Source organism: Peromyscus eremicus, chromosome 10 (assembly GCF_949786415.1).
Source record: "Peromyscus eremicus chromosome 10, PerEre_H2_v1, whole genome shotgun sequence".
In the NCBI taxonomy this organism is placed as follows: Eukaryota; Metazoa; Chordata; class Mammalia; order Rodentia; family Cricetidae; genus Peromyscus; species Peromyscus eremicus.
In genome coordinates, this window is record NC_081426.1 from 42,108,698 (window position 1) to 42,128,066 (window position 19,369).

The window sequence follows — 19,369 nt, forward strand, 5'->3', positions numbered from 1 at the left end:
TGGTAGATATGCATAAAAGTAATCAGTAATAGCCATTCCAGAGACTCAATGTTAGTTTGCCTTGAAATCATGCTATCAAAGAACTTAATCCATCGCTTTTTAATGTACCTAAGTTCTTAGGAGATGTACAGAATGAAGCCACAGGCTTTGCCAAAATATCATACAAATGAATGTTCTCTAGCCCAGTTACTGATAGACTTTTTGTTTCCATCTTAACTAATGATCTGGACCTACAATATCTGCATTACTCTCCAGGATTATACTCTTCCAGATTCTTCCTAAAGTGGTTAATAAAGTTCTGCCTATAACAATTAACAACTTTTCTAGTTCAGACTTCTCCAAATTCATCCAAATCTCTCCAAAACATCAACACTACCATGTTCTTCATAGCAACAATCTAACGTCTCAGAACAAACTTCTGTATTAGTTACTTTTCTGTAGCTGTGATGTTTTCATCTCCATGCTTCACATTGTGTATTTCTTTGTGCAGTACTTGCACAATGTGTAAAAACCATGATCAAAAGCAACTTATAAAAGAGTTTATTTTGACTAAGGGCTCCTGAATGAAATTTCATCATGAAATGGAAATCATGGCACCAGGTAACAGAAACAGGAAAGTGGTTGATGGGTCACATATCATAGACACTCAGAAAATAAGGTGAGGCTATAAACATTTAAAACCTGTCCCTAGCAATACATACACTTCCTCCAGCATGACTGGGCCTACTCAAACAGCACTTGAGACAAGTGTTTGAGTACATAATCTATGGGAGAAATTTCTCATTACCACCACTTAGAAAATCGAGGATAGGTGGAGACGATGAAATGTGGAAGAAAAATATACATAGGTAATTTAAGTGTAAAATAGTAAAAGTATATCCTTGGGAATATGGTTCGTTCTTCAATGTAGTATGCATAGGTCTATCATGTGGTCCAACAAAATCTACTTCTTTGTATATATTCAAAAAAATTAAAAGGTACATTCACACAAAAACCTGCATACCATGGTCAGCATAGCATTTTAATAGCAGACAAAATAGAGAGCAGAACAGTTGCCACTAACTGATAAATGGCCAGATAAGTGTGGGATGCCCATCCTATTGTTCAGTTATCAAAAACAATGAAATACTGATAACATAATAAAATGAATCCCAATTAAAGATCTTAAAGAGGTTGGAGAGGTGGCTCAGCTTTTAAGAGCACATATTATATGGCTTCTACAAGAGTACCCAATTTTAATTTAAAGCACCTGTGCAAGCTGGCTCATAATCTGTCACTCAACTTCAGAGGATCCAGTGCCCTGTGCCGGCCTCTGTGGGTACCTAGACTTCTGTATCTACCCGTAAGTAGATACACATGCCTACACATAATTACATAATTAAAAATAAAATAAATCTTCAGAACGTCCTATGAGATGAAGCAAAATTCATATTCTGTAGGATTCCAATTAAATGAAATGTCTGGAATAAGAGAATAAGTGTAGTGTGGCACCAATGAGGGATGGTGATAGGAAGTTGGCTGTGATAATAGTTAGAGTCTAGTGCTGATGATTGGTATTGATTTTGGAGTGCTTTTTGGGTGATGAAAGTATATTGAATTAATACAGATTGTTGTACCGGGTCTTGTTTGGTTTTAGTTGAGACAATTGTTTCTGTTTTTGTTTGAGATGGAGTTTCTTATATTGCCCTGATTACCTGGAGTTCACCAGGTAGACCACACTGGCCTTGGACTTGCTCCGGGCCTCCACTTTTGCCTCCTCAGTACTGAGACTACATGTATGAATCATTTCACCTGGCTTACAATTTTACGAATATACTGAAATTCTATACTTTGAGTACTGTATAGTATTTGAATTGTGTATAAATTGATCTGTGAATGATAAAGGTCTGAGCCGGTACTTGGGGGGAAATGCATGCGAGGTAGACAATAGTGAAAAAGAAAGGCTTGCAAACTTCCGTTTAGAGATTACTGTATAGGAGATGGTTTTGATTATTCTTTGACTTTTTTAATATTTCAGTATATTTAAGAATTTTTGATTTTTTAAGATTTTGATGAAATGATAAAACATAAGTAAATTTTTTGAATTCTCTGTTATATATGTGCTGTATTTCAAAGTTAACATTAAATAATGTTATACCTCAGTGTAACAAACACAAGCAAAACACTTGGTTCCTATGAGAAAACTTTGATCTCCTTTCTTTTTTTCTTTTCCCAGGCGTCTCAATAATAATGAATTCACAGTGTTAGAAGCCACAGGAATATTTAAGAAACTTCCTCAGTTACGTAAAATGTAAGTCATTTGTTACCTATATATTGACTGTATGCAGTGTGTTTTTCTTGTGAATTTTATATATCTTTCCATTTTATCTAAGTTTCTCTTAAAATGGGAATATATATATATATATATATATATATATATATATATATATATATATATTCCAGGGAAATGTCCATGTGATGACTACATGGGGTATGAATTTAGGGTACTATTTAAGAGGTACTTTTCCATGTGTTCACACAATGCCAAGCCAACCCTTAGCATCTTCCTCTAAAGCAGACAGCTGGTCTATAATGCGTCCGCAGCAGGAATCTAGCAATCTAAGCACATTAAAATGGATTCCGTGATGTTTTGCAACTTCCTTTACTATTCCCCAAACCGTGGTGCTATTTCTCTTTCAGCACATTCATGTCAACTGTTTGACTTTTGCTTCATTAAGCTTTCATTATGAGATAGTCAAAATTAATGATTAGTAAACTGGCTAGACCGCTCATCTGTGTTACTTCACGTCCACAGCTCGTATTTCAGAGGAAATTTGTAAGCTCAGCATTTTCATCAACATTCCACCAGTATCCCATGTCCTTGAGTAAAAGGGGAAGCAGGACAAAAGTCAAGGGTGCAAGGTTGCAGGAACACCCTGTCCACATGAGGAGGAAGTAGGGACGTTAGCCCACGCCACTTGTCACCCTCAGTCTCACATATGTAGTTGCTCCAGCCACTGACATTGTTTTTGGCAGAGGAGACCAAAACTATGCGTGTGTCCTTCTCCTCTGCGTTAGGTTATACCTTGAGAATCTCCTAATTCCTTAATTATTGTCCTTTATGCCTCCAACTATACTGTCTTTTTGGTAATAAGAGGTTCAATGCCACAGACATTTACTGAGCAGTTTACTACGAGCAGTGCTTTATGAGAATGAAAAGTAAATCAGGAAACAAAATAATCAAATTGCTTCCTTGGTATAGTGTCTGTCTTATAAGCACAAATAATGGATTTGGTCCTCAGGTAAGGAAATCCAAATATAGTGGCCTGTTATCCCAGTGCTGGGAAGATAGTGACAACCACTGGACTACATAGGAGCTTTATGTAACCAAATATTGGGCCTTAATGACTTTAGACTCCTCAGGATCATCATCGCAGTTCATTTTGAGCAGAAGTGGGCTAGTATATATCTTTAATGGCTATTCTCTCTTAGTATTACTGTCCTCTTGACTCCATGGATTAGAGAAACACTTTCTACAAGTTTCTGCAATCCTTGCAGTGGAAATCTTGGAAATTGTGGAAGACTTGTATGTTTATTTAGTAGATTAAAAATGACCAGATATATTTTTGGAGTATCTTGTAGTAGTGAGCAGTCATTTAAATCTGCATCTCAACACTGTTTATCTAGCAACTTTAGCAACAATAAGATCACCGATATCGAGGAGGGAGCATTTGAAGGTGCATCTGGTGTGAATGAACTTCTTCTCACCAGTAATCGTTTGGAAAATGTTCAGCATAAGATGTTCAAAGGATTGGAAAGCCTCAAAACATTGTAAGTATTCCTGATTCACATGTAAGTGGGTTAGACTTCACTGCTCATTATCACCTGCAGAAACAGGTGAGTTCCGCTTTCCTCCTCACTGTGACTCAGATTTCCAGACACATGCATTTAAATGGAATAACTGTGTTCATCCAGAGGCTACATTTTCTCTGAGATGCTTCAGTAGAAAAGAAACAATGCTTGTGATAAATCCTTCACAATCTATTGCTAAGGAAACATGCTAAAGGGTTTGTCTACTTGGTTAATGATAGGGAGTTTGGGAGGAATAAATTCTTTGTGTCTCTCAAAGGTTGCTTAGGTAGAGATGATGAGACTTAGACCAAGTGGTAAATGCAATATTTTGTCTTATTTGAATTATCTCAGTGCATCTTTGCAATAATGCTTGACAAAAGTAGTGGCTCATAAACCAGAGGAGAAAAAAAAAAACAACAACAACAACAACAAAGAAAAAAAAAACAAATTCTACAGCCATTGTGGGAGCACATAAAAGAATCTCTTTGCAACCAAGGATCAGCCCTTGGCAGTACAGTTACAGAGGCTCAAGCAATGGCATCTCACCTGACCCTGAAATCTATGTATAATGTATAATGGGCAAATGGAAAGTCCCCTGTTCTTTATGAGAGAATGAGGGAGAAAGTTATTTCTCTAGTTACTGGGATGTGTTACTATAACCCCAAATTTAGGTCTGACCAAATACGTGTGTGTGTGTGTGTGTGTGTGTGTGTGTGTGTGTGTGTCCCCTCCACATGAAAATTGAAACATGCTATATATTCCCTGCACATGATAATAGATATATGCTATATATCCCTGGCACGTGATAGATATATGCTGTATATAACCAGCACATGAGAATAGATATATGCTATTATACTTTTCATATGAGAATAGATACAAGCTATAACTTTGCACAGCTAGCCTGCAATCCAGCAATCAAGCATGGCCAGCATGTCAGTCACAGACCTCCCTCAGGGACTAGTTTTGAAATGCTCTTAAATGGTATGCAAACAGTTCCTGATCCTGTTTATGGGAGATATACTGAGAGTGTGTTCAAGGCTAGCCAAGAAATACGACATAGGACCTACATGTACACTTCCCTAGGCTGTCTCAGGTTACTAAACAAATGGCAATGCCTCCCTTCTTACACAGTACTTGAGGACCTATTTATTGTTAGTGTTAACCCTCTTTCACACAGCACTACTATGGAAAAGGTAGGAGGCATAGATTAGAACTTCACCCATATCAGCCCATCTATGCTGCCACAGTGGGATACCAGAGACTGAATACTACACATATGCATATTTCTCATGCTTCTGGATGTAGATGTTCACCATAAAATTAAATTTGTGTTTCAGCCCTCCTTCTAGGCCCCAGACTTCCTTCTTGGCCACTTTCTTGCTGTAAACACACATGACCTTCGATCTATATTCTCATGTAGAGAAAAGAAGAGTGGGTGAGATGTGTGACATCTCCGGTGTCTTATCTTCACATATAAGGTTATGAAACTCTAAAGACCCTCTCCAAAGGTAGTCACCTAGCTGATAAAAGCTTCAAGGTGTGAACTAGGGGAGTCACAGTTCAGTCAATAGTATTACCCTGGAGAACATATCAAAGTATTTGTTTCGACTTGATACAATCAAATGACATTGCCTGTGAGTTCTCTGAAATCAGCTTTCTCCATTTTATTTCTACTGATGAGTTCCTACTGTTTATTCTGTACCACCTGAATAAAGCAGCTGCAAACTGTCTCCATACACTTGTTCCAGGGAGAATGGAGCAGTTGAGAGTCAAAACTGGAGTGGTCAACCACTAGAGTAGATGAGTCGGGATCTGTCTATCTATCCTTCCACACAGTCTCTGAGGTTTGGTGTTCTAAGTATTTGAAACTTGTCCCACCCTAAACCTCTTAACTCCTCAGCACTAGTCAGCTGGTTAGGAATACATGTCCATATTTCTGAAATTTATAAAATGCCCTGAGACATCAGACAGAGCTTACTGTACGCATGTGTTGATGTTTGTTTGTTTGTTGTCCTTTGTTTTTGTTTTTTACTTTTATCAAGAGAGGAATTTCTTCAGCTCCTTCCAGGGTCCCTGAACTCCGGTAAGATTAAGACCACAGATCTCCATTATTCATGACAAAGGAAAGTGCTGATAAGAATACTGTGCTGTGGTGCATTTGTTTCTGACTATTCAGTGATGCCTGGATAAGAAGACACCATCTTTCTTCTTATCTACATTTTAGTGGAAAGAAAATATTTTTATTTATTTTTTATTAGCAAGCATAGAATTTTAAAGCAACAATTTTTTCAATATCTGTCTTAGTTAGGGTTTGTAGTGCTCTGATAAAAAGCTATGACCAAAGCAACTCAGGGAAGAAAAGTTTTATTTCATCTTATACTTCCACATCATCAAAGGGAATTGTGGGCAGAAACTCAGGGCAGGTGTCTGGAGGCAGGAACTGATGCAGAAGCCATGGATGAGTTTTCATTGCTTGCCTTGCTCTTCATGACTTGTTCAGTTTCCTTTCTTCTAGCACCTAGGATGTCTAAGCCATGGGGGAGCACTGCCCACATCAGTGGGCTGTCCCACATCAATCACAATCAAGAAAATGCACCACAGGCTTTTCCATACACCAATATTATAGGGACATTTTCTCAGTTGAGGTTCTCTGCCTTGAAAGATGACTCTATCTTGTGTCAAGTTGACATAGCCAGCACATTATCTTTCTCGTTTTGTATTTGCCATTCTATTGGGAGAGTGATTATTCTGGGTGTAGAAAGATCACTAAATCAATTTTTCATGAGTTCTGAATAATACGTAATGCAACTACAAATTTGTAGATGAGATTTTCTTCCCTTTTGAAAAACCTCCCAATAAACAGCTCAGGAAGGAAGGAATTGGGAGCTAAGCCAGTGCATTAGTAGTGGTGAGGAAATAACAACAGTGTTAATCCTGTTAATGACAATGTCAAAAAATTGAGTTTATTCAAGGCAAACCTATTTAACCTTTGTTGTATATTACACTTATTCCTTCTGGGAGTTCTGAACTTGGAACTACGAACAGATTTTTTCATAAATAAAACAATCCGATGCAGGCTTTGTGAATGCTCAGTCACGCTTGACTCCCTCCGCTCCTGTCAGACAGTGAGTCACTAAGTCCCCAAGATGCCCTCAGCTCTCCATCTGCAGTGTCTATTGATTCTCTCCTCCCTCCTTTTCTTCTCTCTCAAATGTCACACTACTCTGAATACATAAATCACTGGGCTCCAAGGACTCAAGTAGGTGACTTAGGACATTATGTGATCAGGCAAACATAATTATATCATCAAAAGAAAACATGTTACCCTCATCATGGGAGTGTAAATCCACACAGGCTCATCATGCCTTCTGTGCTTCTGTGGCTTAATTTAGGCACTGATTATTCTATGCATCCTATTCTTGCAGGACGATATCCAGAATATATACCCATTCCTAGAGAAATAGACATTTGAAATAGTGATGAATACTACATATTTGCTAAAGGGAATGATTTTGATTCTCAAAGAGGCAAAATTGAATGGCTGATATTTTATCTCCATAACAATGTTCTTTCCCTTCCCCCAGGATGCTGAGAAGTAATCGAATAAGCTGTGTTGGGAACGACAGTTTCATAGGACTCGGCTCTGTGCGTCTGCTTTCCTTATATGACAATCAAATTACTACAATTGCACCAGGGGCATTTGATACTCTCCATTCCTTATCTACACTGTAAGTAGAAAAGCATTACCTTTTTTCCAGTGGTTCTTAACTTTCCTAATGCTATGACTCTTTAATATAGTTCCTCATGTTGTGGTGACCCCCAACCATAAAATTATTTCCGTTGCTACTTCATAACTATAATTTTGCTGCTGTTATGAATCATAATATAAATATCTATGTTTTCTTAAGGGGTTAGGCAACTCCTGTGAAAGGGTCATTCAACCACCAAAGGGATTGTAACTCACAGGATGATAACCCCTACCTTTATTTATGACTTGTGGTGGTATATTACAATTCTTATCTTTTATACTGTTCTTTTAATTAATTACTGAATATTCTATGAAAACATGACCAAGTATTTGGGCATTTTAAAAAGGGAAAACTTATATTAAACTTACTTTAGTTTTTCTAAAATTATTACCACCTTTATTAGATAATATTCGATATATGTATTATTCTGCAGCTATTTATTTTTATAACAATGGGATCAGTAATTTAGAATTATAGGCTTAAATTTAGGATTATAAATTATCCTAACTTGATAACACTGTAAATAAATGTCACTGATTTCCTCTCATATTCTAAACTATGAGTATTTTTTATCATAAGCATCATAAAAACAGAATTGACAAAGTGATTACCAACCAACTACACTCTACAAGGATCATTCATGGTGACAAGAGATATATAAAGATGAACAGGCCAACAGTAAAAGCTGTTCAACAGAGGTCATTTGATATGACTTTGCAAAAATATGGAAGGAATGAGTTGAGCCTGTCTGAGACAATATTTTATGTAAACAACTTGAAACTTGAGAATATTTCTAGGTCTACAAACAGAATTCTCAAAACATTTAAAAATAAACTTTGAACAATGTATTTCAAAGGACTCTTTTGTACGTCTATTTCCAAACATGATGTTTGCTGTCCCAGCTCTAATAATTGATGATATCCTGGTCAGAGTTTCTAAATATCCTAAACCAACTCAACAGAATTGGAAATGAAAACAGTTAGAACAGTTCCAAAAGCATATTTGCCTCTGCTCGAGACACTGGGGAAAAATGTGAAGGAAGCATCCATCCATCCAGTAAAGTACTTAATTCCTTTTCCACATGAAGTGTGACATTTTACATGGAGTGACTAATTTGTGCATATTAAAGATGGCATGTTTATAAATAATACGATTGTTGATAGGTTTGTGCTTAAGTATGAGATGCCAAAAGTATTGAGATTTGTAGAAGTAAATTCATTTTTATAACTGGCATTTAATCAACTCAGCTGTCAGTTTAGATAGGAAAGCTATTCTCTAGAGCAAACAAGAGATGGAAATCTTGAGATGACAAATTAAGGGAATAGCTGTTGTCAGGTTAAACTCAATAATATAAGGTAATCAGCCTTCATCTTTATATTAAATTACTGCTTTATCAGCACAGGAGAGTTTGACAGTAAGTTAGATCTCTGACATTTTAAATTATTTCTAAGTAAGGTATCTATCGGGATTCATTGCATAAACCCTAAATTTCTGCCTTCACTATTTTTTGCATGAAATTATTCCAAAAATTCTCTTACAAAAATGCATCATCTTTTGGTTCCTGAATATACATTTAGGAAAAATATGCATAACATATTTTGTATATGATTGTGTGCATATAGGGGAATGGGCATACAAAGGCAAAGTGAATATATCACTGTAACCAAAATAGTGTGGAGAAATGGTCACCTAAGATTTAGAAAAATAAGAAAATGAACTCTAATCTGGACTGTGCATTGTTTGCACATGGTGCTTAGAAACCTCTTGGCCAATCCTTTCAACTGTAAGAAAATGAACTCTAAACTGAACTGTGCATTGTTTGCTTATGATGCTTAGAAACCTCTTCGCTAATCCTTTCAACTGTAAGAAAATGAACTCTAAACTGAACTGTGCATTGTTTGCATACGATGCTTAGAAACCTCTTGGCCAATCCTTTCAACTGTAACTGTCACCTGGCATGGCTGGGAGAATGGCTCAGAAAGAAAAGAATTGTAACAGGAAATCCTCGATGCCAAAAGCCCTACTTCCTCAAGGAAATCCCCATCCAGGATGTAGCCATTCAGGACTTCACCTGTGATGATGGTAAGAAATGCATGACAAATCATGGGTCATTAGACCTTTGTTTAGAAGACCAATGGGATGCTCTGTTGTCTGGGGGAGTGTGCTTCCTTTAGTACAGTAGGACAAGGGAGCAAGTAAGCAGGACTTACAGTCTGGAAAGAATATTTTCAAAAACCGCTCTTATGTTTCAGTCCAGTTCCCACTTAAGGACTGTGCTGTGTTCTGCTTTGCTTGCTTCTTTGTTCTTAGCAGCAAAGCACTTCTTCTCAGGTTGCCCTTTCACATTCAAGGCTACCTCCTGCCTGTTTAGAGATGTTCTAGAAGACTTCCAAGCTCCCAACTTGTGAATGATACTAGTAGAGCTTAATTTTAACATTATTTTTCCTCAGCATGTCTTTTAGAAGCTACCATGTCCAAATGAGAAAAAAATAAAACAAAACAAAAACATTGTAACAGAAGTCCTTCTAAAATCAACAAAAGTCACAGTCTCCCTTTTCTAATCCTCTCAGCCATTGCTTTCCATTCTCATTATATTCCTATGGTATGGGTAGAGCAAATTTTATTATTATTGCCAGTGAGCAAGGAGCTCATTAGAATTCTACGCTTTTAACAGGAGGTGTCCATGCAATTTTCCTAAACATTTTAAGGAAATCTGCCCCCTTATGTCCATCTCTTTACAATTTCTCCTTAATCCAGTTTGTATTGGGACATCCTTATTTAAAACTGCATAAATAACCGAACGAGTAAGTAACTGTTAAAATTATGGTAGTTGTACAAAATTGTGAACTATTTTCTGAAATTTTACCTTAGGGAGCCAGAAAGTAGTGCATATATAGTGTCAATCTGTAAGCACTTAGTGACTTATTCCTAAGTGGTTATATAGCTCAAGACCCTTGTGTTTGGTTAGATTTATCTAACTGCGTGAACTCCACTCTAGCCCCTTCACAACTGTCCATTTGTGTTTTTCTGCACTTCATATGCTCATGCAGGGAATGATGACAACAGTTGCTCTCCACTCTCTCGTTGTCCTTCGGAATGTACTTGCCTAGATACAGTCGTCCGATGTAGCAACAAGGGCTTGAAGTTCTTGCCGAAAGGTATTCCAAGAGATGTCACAGAGCTGTAAGTTCAGTTTGTTGTCCTTCTCTCTCTGTTCCCAGGATCAAATGCTATGACAAAACTGATGTCACAAGAGAAAAGATTTGTTTTCCTTACAGTTCCAGGTCCATCACTACCGTAAAATTAAGACAGGAACTAGAAGCAGCTAGTCATGTCAACAGTTAAGAATAGAGAGAATGATAGCTAAAAGATAAGTTAGATATAAAACCTTAGACTCACCAATATAAGATAGATAGGATATTTTCTTTAATATTGTAACTGTAATTCTTGCTTGGTAATTGTTTTGTTATATGTAATTTTACTATGTTAAAGTTAAAACCTTCCTTTTTTGAAAATAAAAAAGGAAAAGGGGAAGTGCTGTGGATGATTGATTGAAAAATAAAACACTGATTGACCAGTAGCTAGGCAGGAAGTATAGGCGGGACTAACAGAGAGGAGAATTGAGAGAACAGGAAGGCAGAGGGGACACTGTGAGCCACCGCCAGGACAAAGAAGATGTAAGGTACTGGTAAGCCACAAGCCACATGGCAAAGTACAGATTAATAGAAATGGGTTAATTTAAGATAGAAGAAGTAGATAACAAGAAGCCTGCCGTGGCCATACAGTTTGTAAGAAAAAAAAAAAAAGAATAGAGAGAATGAATGTATGCATGTTCATTTGTGCCCAGGCCCCTCTCTGTAATTCATTATGTCTGGGAACAAAATCTAGGGGATGATACTACCCATAGTGGGCTTGACTTTTCCACAACAATTAATATAATTAAGACAAACCTGGTCTAGAAAATCTCATGTTAAAATTTGATTCTAAATTGTGTCAAGCAGCCTTTAAAACTAACTGTCTCACTAATTTTTCCCTTTCGACACAACTAATATTTTATACGTCAAGGGGATAAAGATACAACAAAAAAATTTAGGATCCTGTTTACAGGTCACATTCTATGCCTGGTTAATGAATATAAAGTAAAATTACAAAGCAATAATTCAAAGGCTACTTCAGAGAACTTGGGAATTAACTAGCTGGATGCACTGTCCTTTTACCACAATGAGATTGCTCAGTGCCTTTGTTGTGCTTTTTCGTACCAGTTATGCTCCAATAAGGATAGTTAAACATACATAAATCCTACACTTACAGCTTCTCTAGCCCCTTATTTTTTCATGGATCATTTTACAAGATTGGTGTTCCATCAAATACTGTTTGGGAAGTGTTGTATAGTTAATTTATTTGCAATGTCAACTATACTCTATACTTGACTCCTAGGACAATACTTAACTATATAAGATATTAATTATCTGGGAATTAGAATAAACTGGCATAACCTTTGTCTTTTAAAGGGAACATTGTCTCTTTGGACTCATTGGTGTCCTTTAGACTCAAAAGGACATATGGCCAATTATTTTTGATGCTTGCATAACTGATATTTAAATATAAATTGCATGGCCAATATCCATATAAAAAGACCTTCACAAGTCAGTCCCTCAGCTCAGAGTTCTATGGCTGCATCCATGCCATGTATTCAGAATGGAATACAACAGAAAATCAGATGCAAGAATAAAGATTCAGTTTAATCCACTTCATTCCATTTATTTACATCTAAACTGCAATTTGATGGCAAAATGTTTTGTCTTAATCAAAGTGAGTAGTTTAGTATTTATTTAATTTTGCTTATATAGAATTATAGATCAGTAATATTTTAAATCCACACGTGGCTTCTGCAGATATGTGCCTGTAATTCATGGAAATGCATGCAAGGACTCCACATGATCAGCTCTCATCAACATTTGGGCAGTGTGCCACATAGGTAGTGAAGTTCAAGAACATGTGACTTATTCCCTTTTAGGCTATGGGCTAAGATCAAGTGAAAAACATGTCTCTTCAGTTTTCAAGGATCTCATTTTTCAAGTCATGTTCAGTTCATGGATTCTATTTTTCTACTAAATAGAACACTCAGAGAAGAAGACACAATCTTAGCATAGGGGAAAATGTGTTTCTTGGATTTGAAATGCTGTTAGATGTTGAATTTCTTTCTCTTGCTAACAAACACTAGTTAATTGACTGTAAGCTCTGTGTTTTTGTGTGTTTAATTAAAAAACTGTTGTTTTAATATTTTTCAGAAGATGATATATATATATTTATCATATATATAACCCTTCTCCACTCCCTATTGCTATAAGCCTGTATTCCATACACAAAGTGAAATTTTATAAATAGCCCAGTGAGGAACATGGCATTCACATCCTCTTTGATTCTAAATACTTTTTTTTTATTTTAACATTTAACTTCAATTTGTCTTCATCTCATTTAAAAAATTAAGTATTCTTTAATGGGTGTATTAAGCTCCATTCCTTTATTCACCCTATCTGCCACATATGCATTTTTTGCTTAAGTTTAGTCCTCAGTTCACAACATTTTAAAATAATTTAAATTTCTTTTCTATTAATAAAAGTTTGTATAGAGCAGGAGAATACTAATTCATCTCTTGAAATTCAAGTTTTACCTCCTAGAGAGATTATTCTTAGAATCTTACCAAGTAGGCAAGACCCTTTTCACCAGATATATATATATATATATATATATATATATATATATATATATATATATATATCCATATATTAGAAAATGTGCATGTGTGTGTTATACTGAATTATTAAGAATGTGGCAAAATTACGATGTATTGGTGGACAAGTTTGAACAAATGGTATCCATTAGTTTTAATCATTGCCATGTACCTCCCCCTTGTACTGTTGTACATGTAGACACGCAGAATGTTCTCCTGGGTTTTTCTGTCCCGCTGCGACATTTCTGGGATAAAAGGAGAGTGTTGAAGTTCCTGGAACACTGCTTCCCTCTAGTGGTAGAAAAACAAAAACAAACAAACCTAGCTAGAAAAAATAAGGAAAGGCAGCCAAGAAATGTATAAATACATACCAGAATTTTGAATACTCAATCAGAATGTGACTTGTAATCTCATATTGATCACATATATTTATAACCTGTGCATTTTATAGATCTGGGTACATTCTAAAACATTATAGATTATTAGCTCAGGCAACTTCTTGACTTTTCCTATAAACATTACAATTCTAACTTCAACCTGAGATTTCAAGATTGGCCACTGCACCGGAACAGGAAAAGTCACATCTCCAAGGTTCCAGAGTTATCAGCTCCACCTCTGGCCAGATGACCCAAGGTGTTGGAGACTTTTGTAGCCGTGTCTATTGTCTAGGGAAAAAAAAAAGCTTTGAGAAGAGATTTTTGTTTTCTTTTTCTGACGTCATGGATATAACTCCCAGCATCCATTTATTTTGTGTCCTATCAGTTAGCTGATTTCTTTGTGACTTGCCTGTGTTCTGACCATAATGAGAAAGACAAAAGTGTACTTTTATTTGAAAAATCCTTTTTCATTAACGTGCTACTTTTTTGTACTTGAAAAGTTTTATAGTATTTCATGAAATCTCTTGAGACCATCATCACCAAGCAGATATGTGCCACCAAATTTCCTTTAAAATTATGTCTTGTGATTCTCAACTATCTCCTTAAAACTGTCCATTGTTATTTAGTAAATATATATATATATATATATATATATATATATATATATATATATATACAGGCAATGACGAAAAGTAGTCAGACTCAGTAGCTAGGATTAGATAATAATTCTTCAGTTTCATGGTGCTATCTCTACATAAATACAATTAAACCTGAGACCACATAAATTATAAGTCACTGGATGGACCTTTGTATTGAGAGAAAAATGGCTAGATGCTTGGCTTGCTTTCCTGGCTAAACCACAAAGAACTGGACTCACCATTCCTCCCTCAGTTTTATGCATTAGCCTAAGTGAGCCACAAAGAGTTCTACTAGATTGAACCACTGTGTGATTTGCCCTTTACTTGTCTTAGAATATGATCTCTCAAGAAGAAAACTGCCAAGTTGTGTCTCATTGCTGTTCAAAGTAAATATTATTCATTTGCTTTGTGATTTGCCACTGTTACTTTGTAAGATGACTCTGTTATGTCCTTGTTTTTAGGTATCTGGATGGGAACCAGTTTACACTGGTCCCCAAGGAACTCTCCAACTACAAACATTTAACACTTATGTGAGTAGAACATTTTTCTACCGTTAACTTATTTTATTTCATCAGAAAGGGAATGGCAAGTGGTAGAAAATTTAAAGAGCCTTTCACATAATATAAATCACTGGCAGTGACCACCCCCTCTACTAGATCACTGTGGTTCAGGATCACTAGCTACATCTCTGTGGAATATCAATCAGATGGTGCAGTATCTTACGAAAAGCATCTTTATTCAAAGCAGCAAAGATACAATAATGTCTAAACAGTAAAAAAAAAAATGTCTTCAAACAGTAAAACTGGATGCTTGATTGATAAGAATAGAGGCTACTTGTTAGAAGTTATAAAGAGAGTGGGGAATATTTTATTTTATATGGTAATCAAAATATGATCAAAACTTTGCTGAAAATATACGTTTTCCTTAACTTCCTTATATGAGACATGTTAAAGTAATTTAGGGGCTATAAATATTAAAGTTCATTTTATACAAGCATGTGGATTTATACTTTATCTAATGAAGTGACATTACCAATGATCCTGACATTCTGAGTATGAATTTCAAAATACTAATTCTATACTCAGAATAGATTTCTATCTTTGTAAAATAACTTCTGTGAATGAAACGATTTTATGGTGACAATTGAATGTAAAATATAAAAGCAAGGAGGCATTTAAATCCATAAACAAATTGATCTACTTAAACACATCATGTTTCAAAACAGACATAATCCTGTTACATATAACTTCACACTTTCCAGTAGCTTTGCTGGTGCCTAGTCCAGCTTCATAGCCCACAGGGAAATTAGCAAAATCTAGGAGATTTGGATGGATATACATTATCATTAGTTTTATTTTGTTTATTTTCTAGTTTGGGGAGTAGATTGTTAGTTTCCTAGGACAAGTTTCATTCCTAACTAGTGAGTTCCAGAAAGCTCAAGAAAAGAATTCATTACATGATCCAATATAAACTTACCCCAGTGCATTGAGACACATGGAGATGTCGTTGGTCTCCATTTTCCATAATATATGAGAAATTCAAAGAGAAATATTATAGGGCCATGTAAATGACAAATGTCTTAAATAAGAAATATATATACACACACACACACACACACACACACACACACACACACATATATATATATATATATATATATATATATATATATATATATACTTTGACCATACCTTGCTCTACTTTGAGTTATCCTATTAATAGCAAGAACTGATCTATGTAAATGAACTGTAAACTAGTTGTGAATTTCAGAACGCAATTTTAACAGCTTTGAGTCATTTATGAAAGAATACATGATTACTTAGAACAAATTAAAAATGAGATCTGTGACTCCAGAAATGTTTATTACTACTGACTCATTATATAAATAACTTTTTATAAATACATGTAGCTATTTTTTAATTTGGTATAGAAATTCAACATCCAACATATGGATTATAAAGCTCCTGTAATGTACTTATCATTTTCATAATTATGTGTGTCTTTTTAACTTGTATTTTGGAGTTTTAATACAAGAATAGATTACCTTTATCTCTTACTGATCTTCCATTTATGCATGTGTTAGATTTTGCTCCAGGAGAAATAATGGCTACTTGTAATGATTTTATATATATAAATATATATTTTTCATATATATATATGAAATATATGTTAACAAATATGTATATGATCAAACATATAATGAGAACATGATAGTATCTATGTCATATATCTTATAGTTCAAAATACACAATGTGTTCTGAAAAATCCAATTAGCAACATTCAATATCTTTACATATTCTCCAAATAAATATTTATTGAGGACTTTCTGCATGTCAGTGACTCAGCCAAGGGCCAAAGCACTGGTGTTTTTATGATGACAGTTTGAATGTAATTAACTCGGAGACTGTTGCAGTTAGCAAATTACATTATGTATATATGTCAATGAAGGTACAGAATGAGGAGCTAACGGGACTGTAAAGACTGGTAGTTTATTACTAACCTTAAAAATGAATGCTTTGTTATTCTAGTTAATGGCAAGCACCATATCTTCCCTTTTCTCTTTTAGAGACTTAAGTAACAACCGAATAAGCACCCTTTCCAATCAAAGCTTCAGCAACATGACCCAGCTTCTCACCTTGTGAGTGTAAAAGTGCGGTACTGAATATTCACTTACTCATGGGGCATGGAGGGTTTCCTACATGGTTCCTGATGAACAAAAGAAAGTCTGATCTTATGGAGTGTAAAAACCATCTAGAGAAACAGATAGAGCTTCTATAAACAACAAAGAAAAAAGTTGCTCAAACTGTTGGTTTAGTATAAAACACAGCAACATATATTTTTTAAGTTCATGACATAGTGATTAGAAATCCTTAAATTAAGCTTTCAGGGCATCTTGGTCATTGTCCTATTGCTGTGAAGGGACACTATGACCATGGCAACTCTTATAAAGATAAGCATTTAATTGGGCTTGCTTAGAGTTTCAGAAGTTTAGTCCATTGCCATCAAGACAGGGAGCATGATGGCGAGCAGGCAGCCGTGGTGCTGGGGAAGCAGCAGAGAGTTCCACATCTAGATCTGCAGGCAGCAGGAAGAGAGAGGATGTAGGCTTGGAATGGGCTTTTTGAAACCTCAAAGCCAGTGACACATTTCTTCCAACAAAGCCACCTCCCAAACTTTTCGAATAGTGCCACTCCCAGATGACAAAGTACTCAGTTCAGTAGGCCTGTGGAGGCCATTATCATTCAAATCACTACCTATGGCCTGATATCTCAGCCAGAGAATAAGTGGGGCATGTGTACACAGTGGGCAAAGTTTTTAAGTTGTATTTAGGAAATGTATCTTTTTAGGATTAGAACACCTAGATGAGCAATATAAATGATGTATAAATATATTCAATTTATAAATTGTTCAGATAGCCAGTTTCTGATCCGCTTTGCTTTAAAATAGCATTTGTATGTTATTAGATTTCCAAATGAAATAAAGTGGCATGTATTCGATTTCAGAATTCTCAGTTACAACCGTCTGAGATGTATCCCGCCACGGACCTTTGATGGATTGAAGTCTCTTCGGTTACTGTAAGCATCCTGTGTTCAACAATTACCTTTCTGGGGAATCTGAGCTATGAGCTATCTCTTGAGTGATGTCATCACTTTGTTATTCTTTGTTATGTCATCATGTATGTATTACAGTTTACTGTAAATTTGGAATCAGGACAGTTGTCTCATATGGTGTCATTGTACAATCACTTTGATTAAGACAGCATAATCTCTGCTTGTGTAGTACCTGCTGCTATGATAGTCATTTATTGATGATCTATAATACTAAGGCATACATTTCGCATAGCTCCAATTAACTATGATAAAAATAAGAAAACTTAATTTCTTTAGAAACCACTTTACACTTGATTACTTTTTCCATGAAATGTATTTGTTTGATGTATTCTTCCAGACTTTGTATATATTCTTGTATCACCATATAAGTATCCCCACAGCTGTGTAATTCTTAACAGCCATGAGTAGGATCCTTTTTGTTCTCCCATTAGCTACTTTTAGTTAACACTTTAGTATGCTTCTCTTCTCCCTTGTGTGGCTGTCTCTCAACTGTTTTCCAGGTACAGAGTATTCCTTAGATTGGAGAAAATAACTTTATTAACCATCTGTATCCTCATTATCCTTTAGATTCATGGCAAATTATCCTTATTTCTTATAACACTCAAATGAACCATCTATATTTTTATTTTGGTACTAATGCTTCAACATGAAAGCAATGGTTTAGAAGGGCAGTTTTGTCCATATATTAGGATAGTTCCAGAACTAACTGTAAACTTGTCTCCCAAACAATATTTTGTCAATTAATTAACAAATTCTATTTCCCATCAACAGTTTAATAGAGTACTCTTTTCAAAGCACATTTGTAAACTTCTAACATTGGAGTACTATGAATCTTTTTATGGCAGACTGAAAATGATTTTTCTTTGCTGTTTCCGTTAGCATTTATAATGACGGTAGCATCTGAGTATTTGTATGTCTATTGAATTGTATGTTTACTGACTTGTATGTTTATTGTGGTGCATGCTCTAAGGAAGCATGATAGCTTCATTAACCATGACCTATTAGATACTCTTCACTATGAACACAGACGTCTGTACTGTTGCTATTGGTTTTACATCTCGTAATTAAGGAATTAGATGTTTTCTCTTTCAAGGTTATGATATTTACCGTCCAGTTTCTTGTACAAAGCCCCTTACCAGATTTTATTTTATAAAATAGTACTCTTCTTTATGGCTCCCAAGATTTACATTGTACCTTTGAAAGTTTTCCCCATCCTATGATTATACAAACAGTATATTTTCTTTTAAGGAATTGCTAATTTTAAGTTTACATTTAACTCTTTAATCTGGAATTTGTTCTGTGCAGAGGATGTGAGGTATGGGCTGACTTCTGTTTTTCTTAATAGGTATCTGTTATTCAAACATACCTTATGGAATAGGTCATCTTCTTCCACTGATTTAAGTGTTTCATAAAAATGAAGTACTTG

The 19,369-nt window shown here is 35.4% G+C and overlaps 1 protein-coding gene across 1 annotated transcript in view; it reads left to right on the plus strand.

The window, feature by feature from the left end:
• Slit2 (slit guidance ligand 2) overlaps nt 1-19,369 on the plus strand; it is a 117,849-nt gene that overhangs the window by 39,961 nt on the left and 58,519 nt on the right. Inside the window, exons 11-18 of the mRNA XM_059274739.1 lie at nt 2,216-2,290; nt 3,667-3,810; nt 7,419-7,562; nt 9,499-9,665; nt 10,634-10,766; nt 14,794-14,862; nt 16,899-16,970; nt 17,836-17,907. Coding sequence (XP_059130722.1) covers nt 2,216-2,290; nt 3,667-3,810; nt 7,419-7,562; nt 9,499-9,665; nt 10,634-10,766; nt 14,794-14,862; nt 16,899-16,970; nt 17,836-17,907 — 876 coding nt within the window. The remainder of the gene's footprint in view (nt 1-2,215; nt 2,291-3,666; nt 3,811-7,418; nt 7,563-9,498; nt 9,666-10,633; nt 10,767-14,793; nt 14,863-16,898; nt 16,971-17,835; nt 17,908-19,369) is intronic.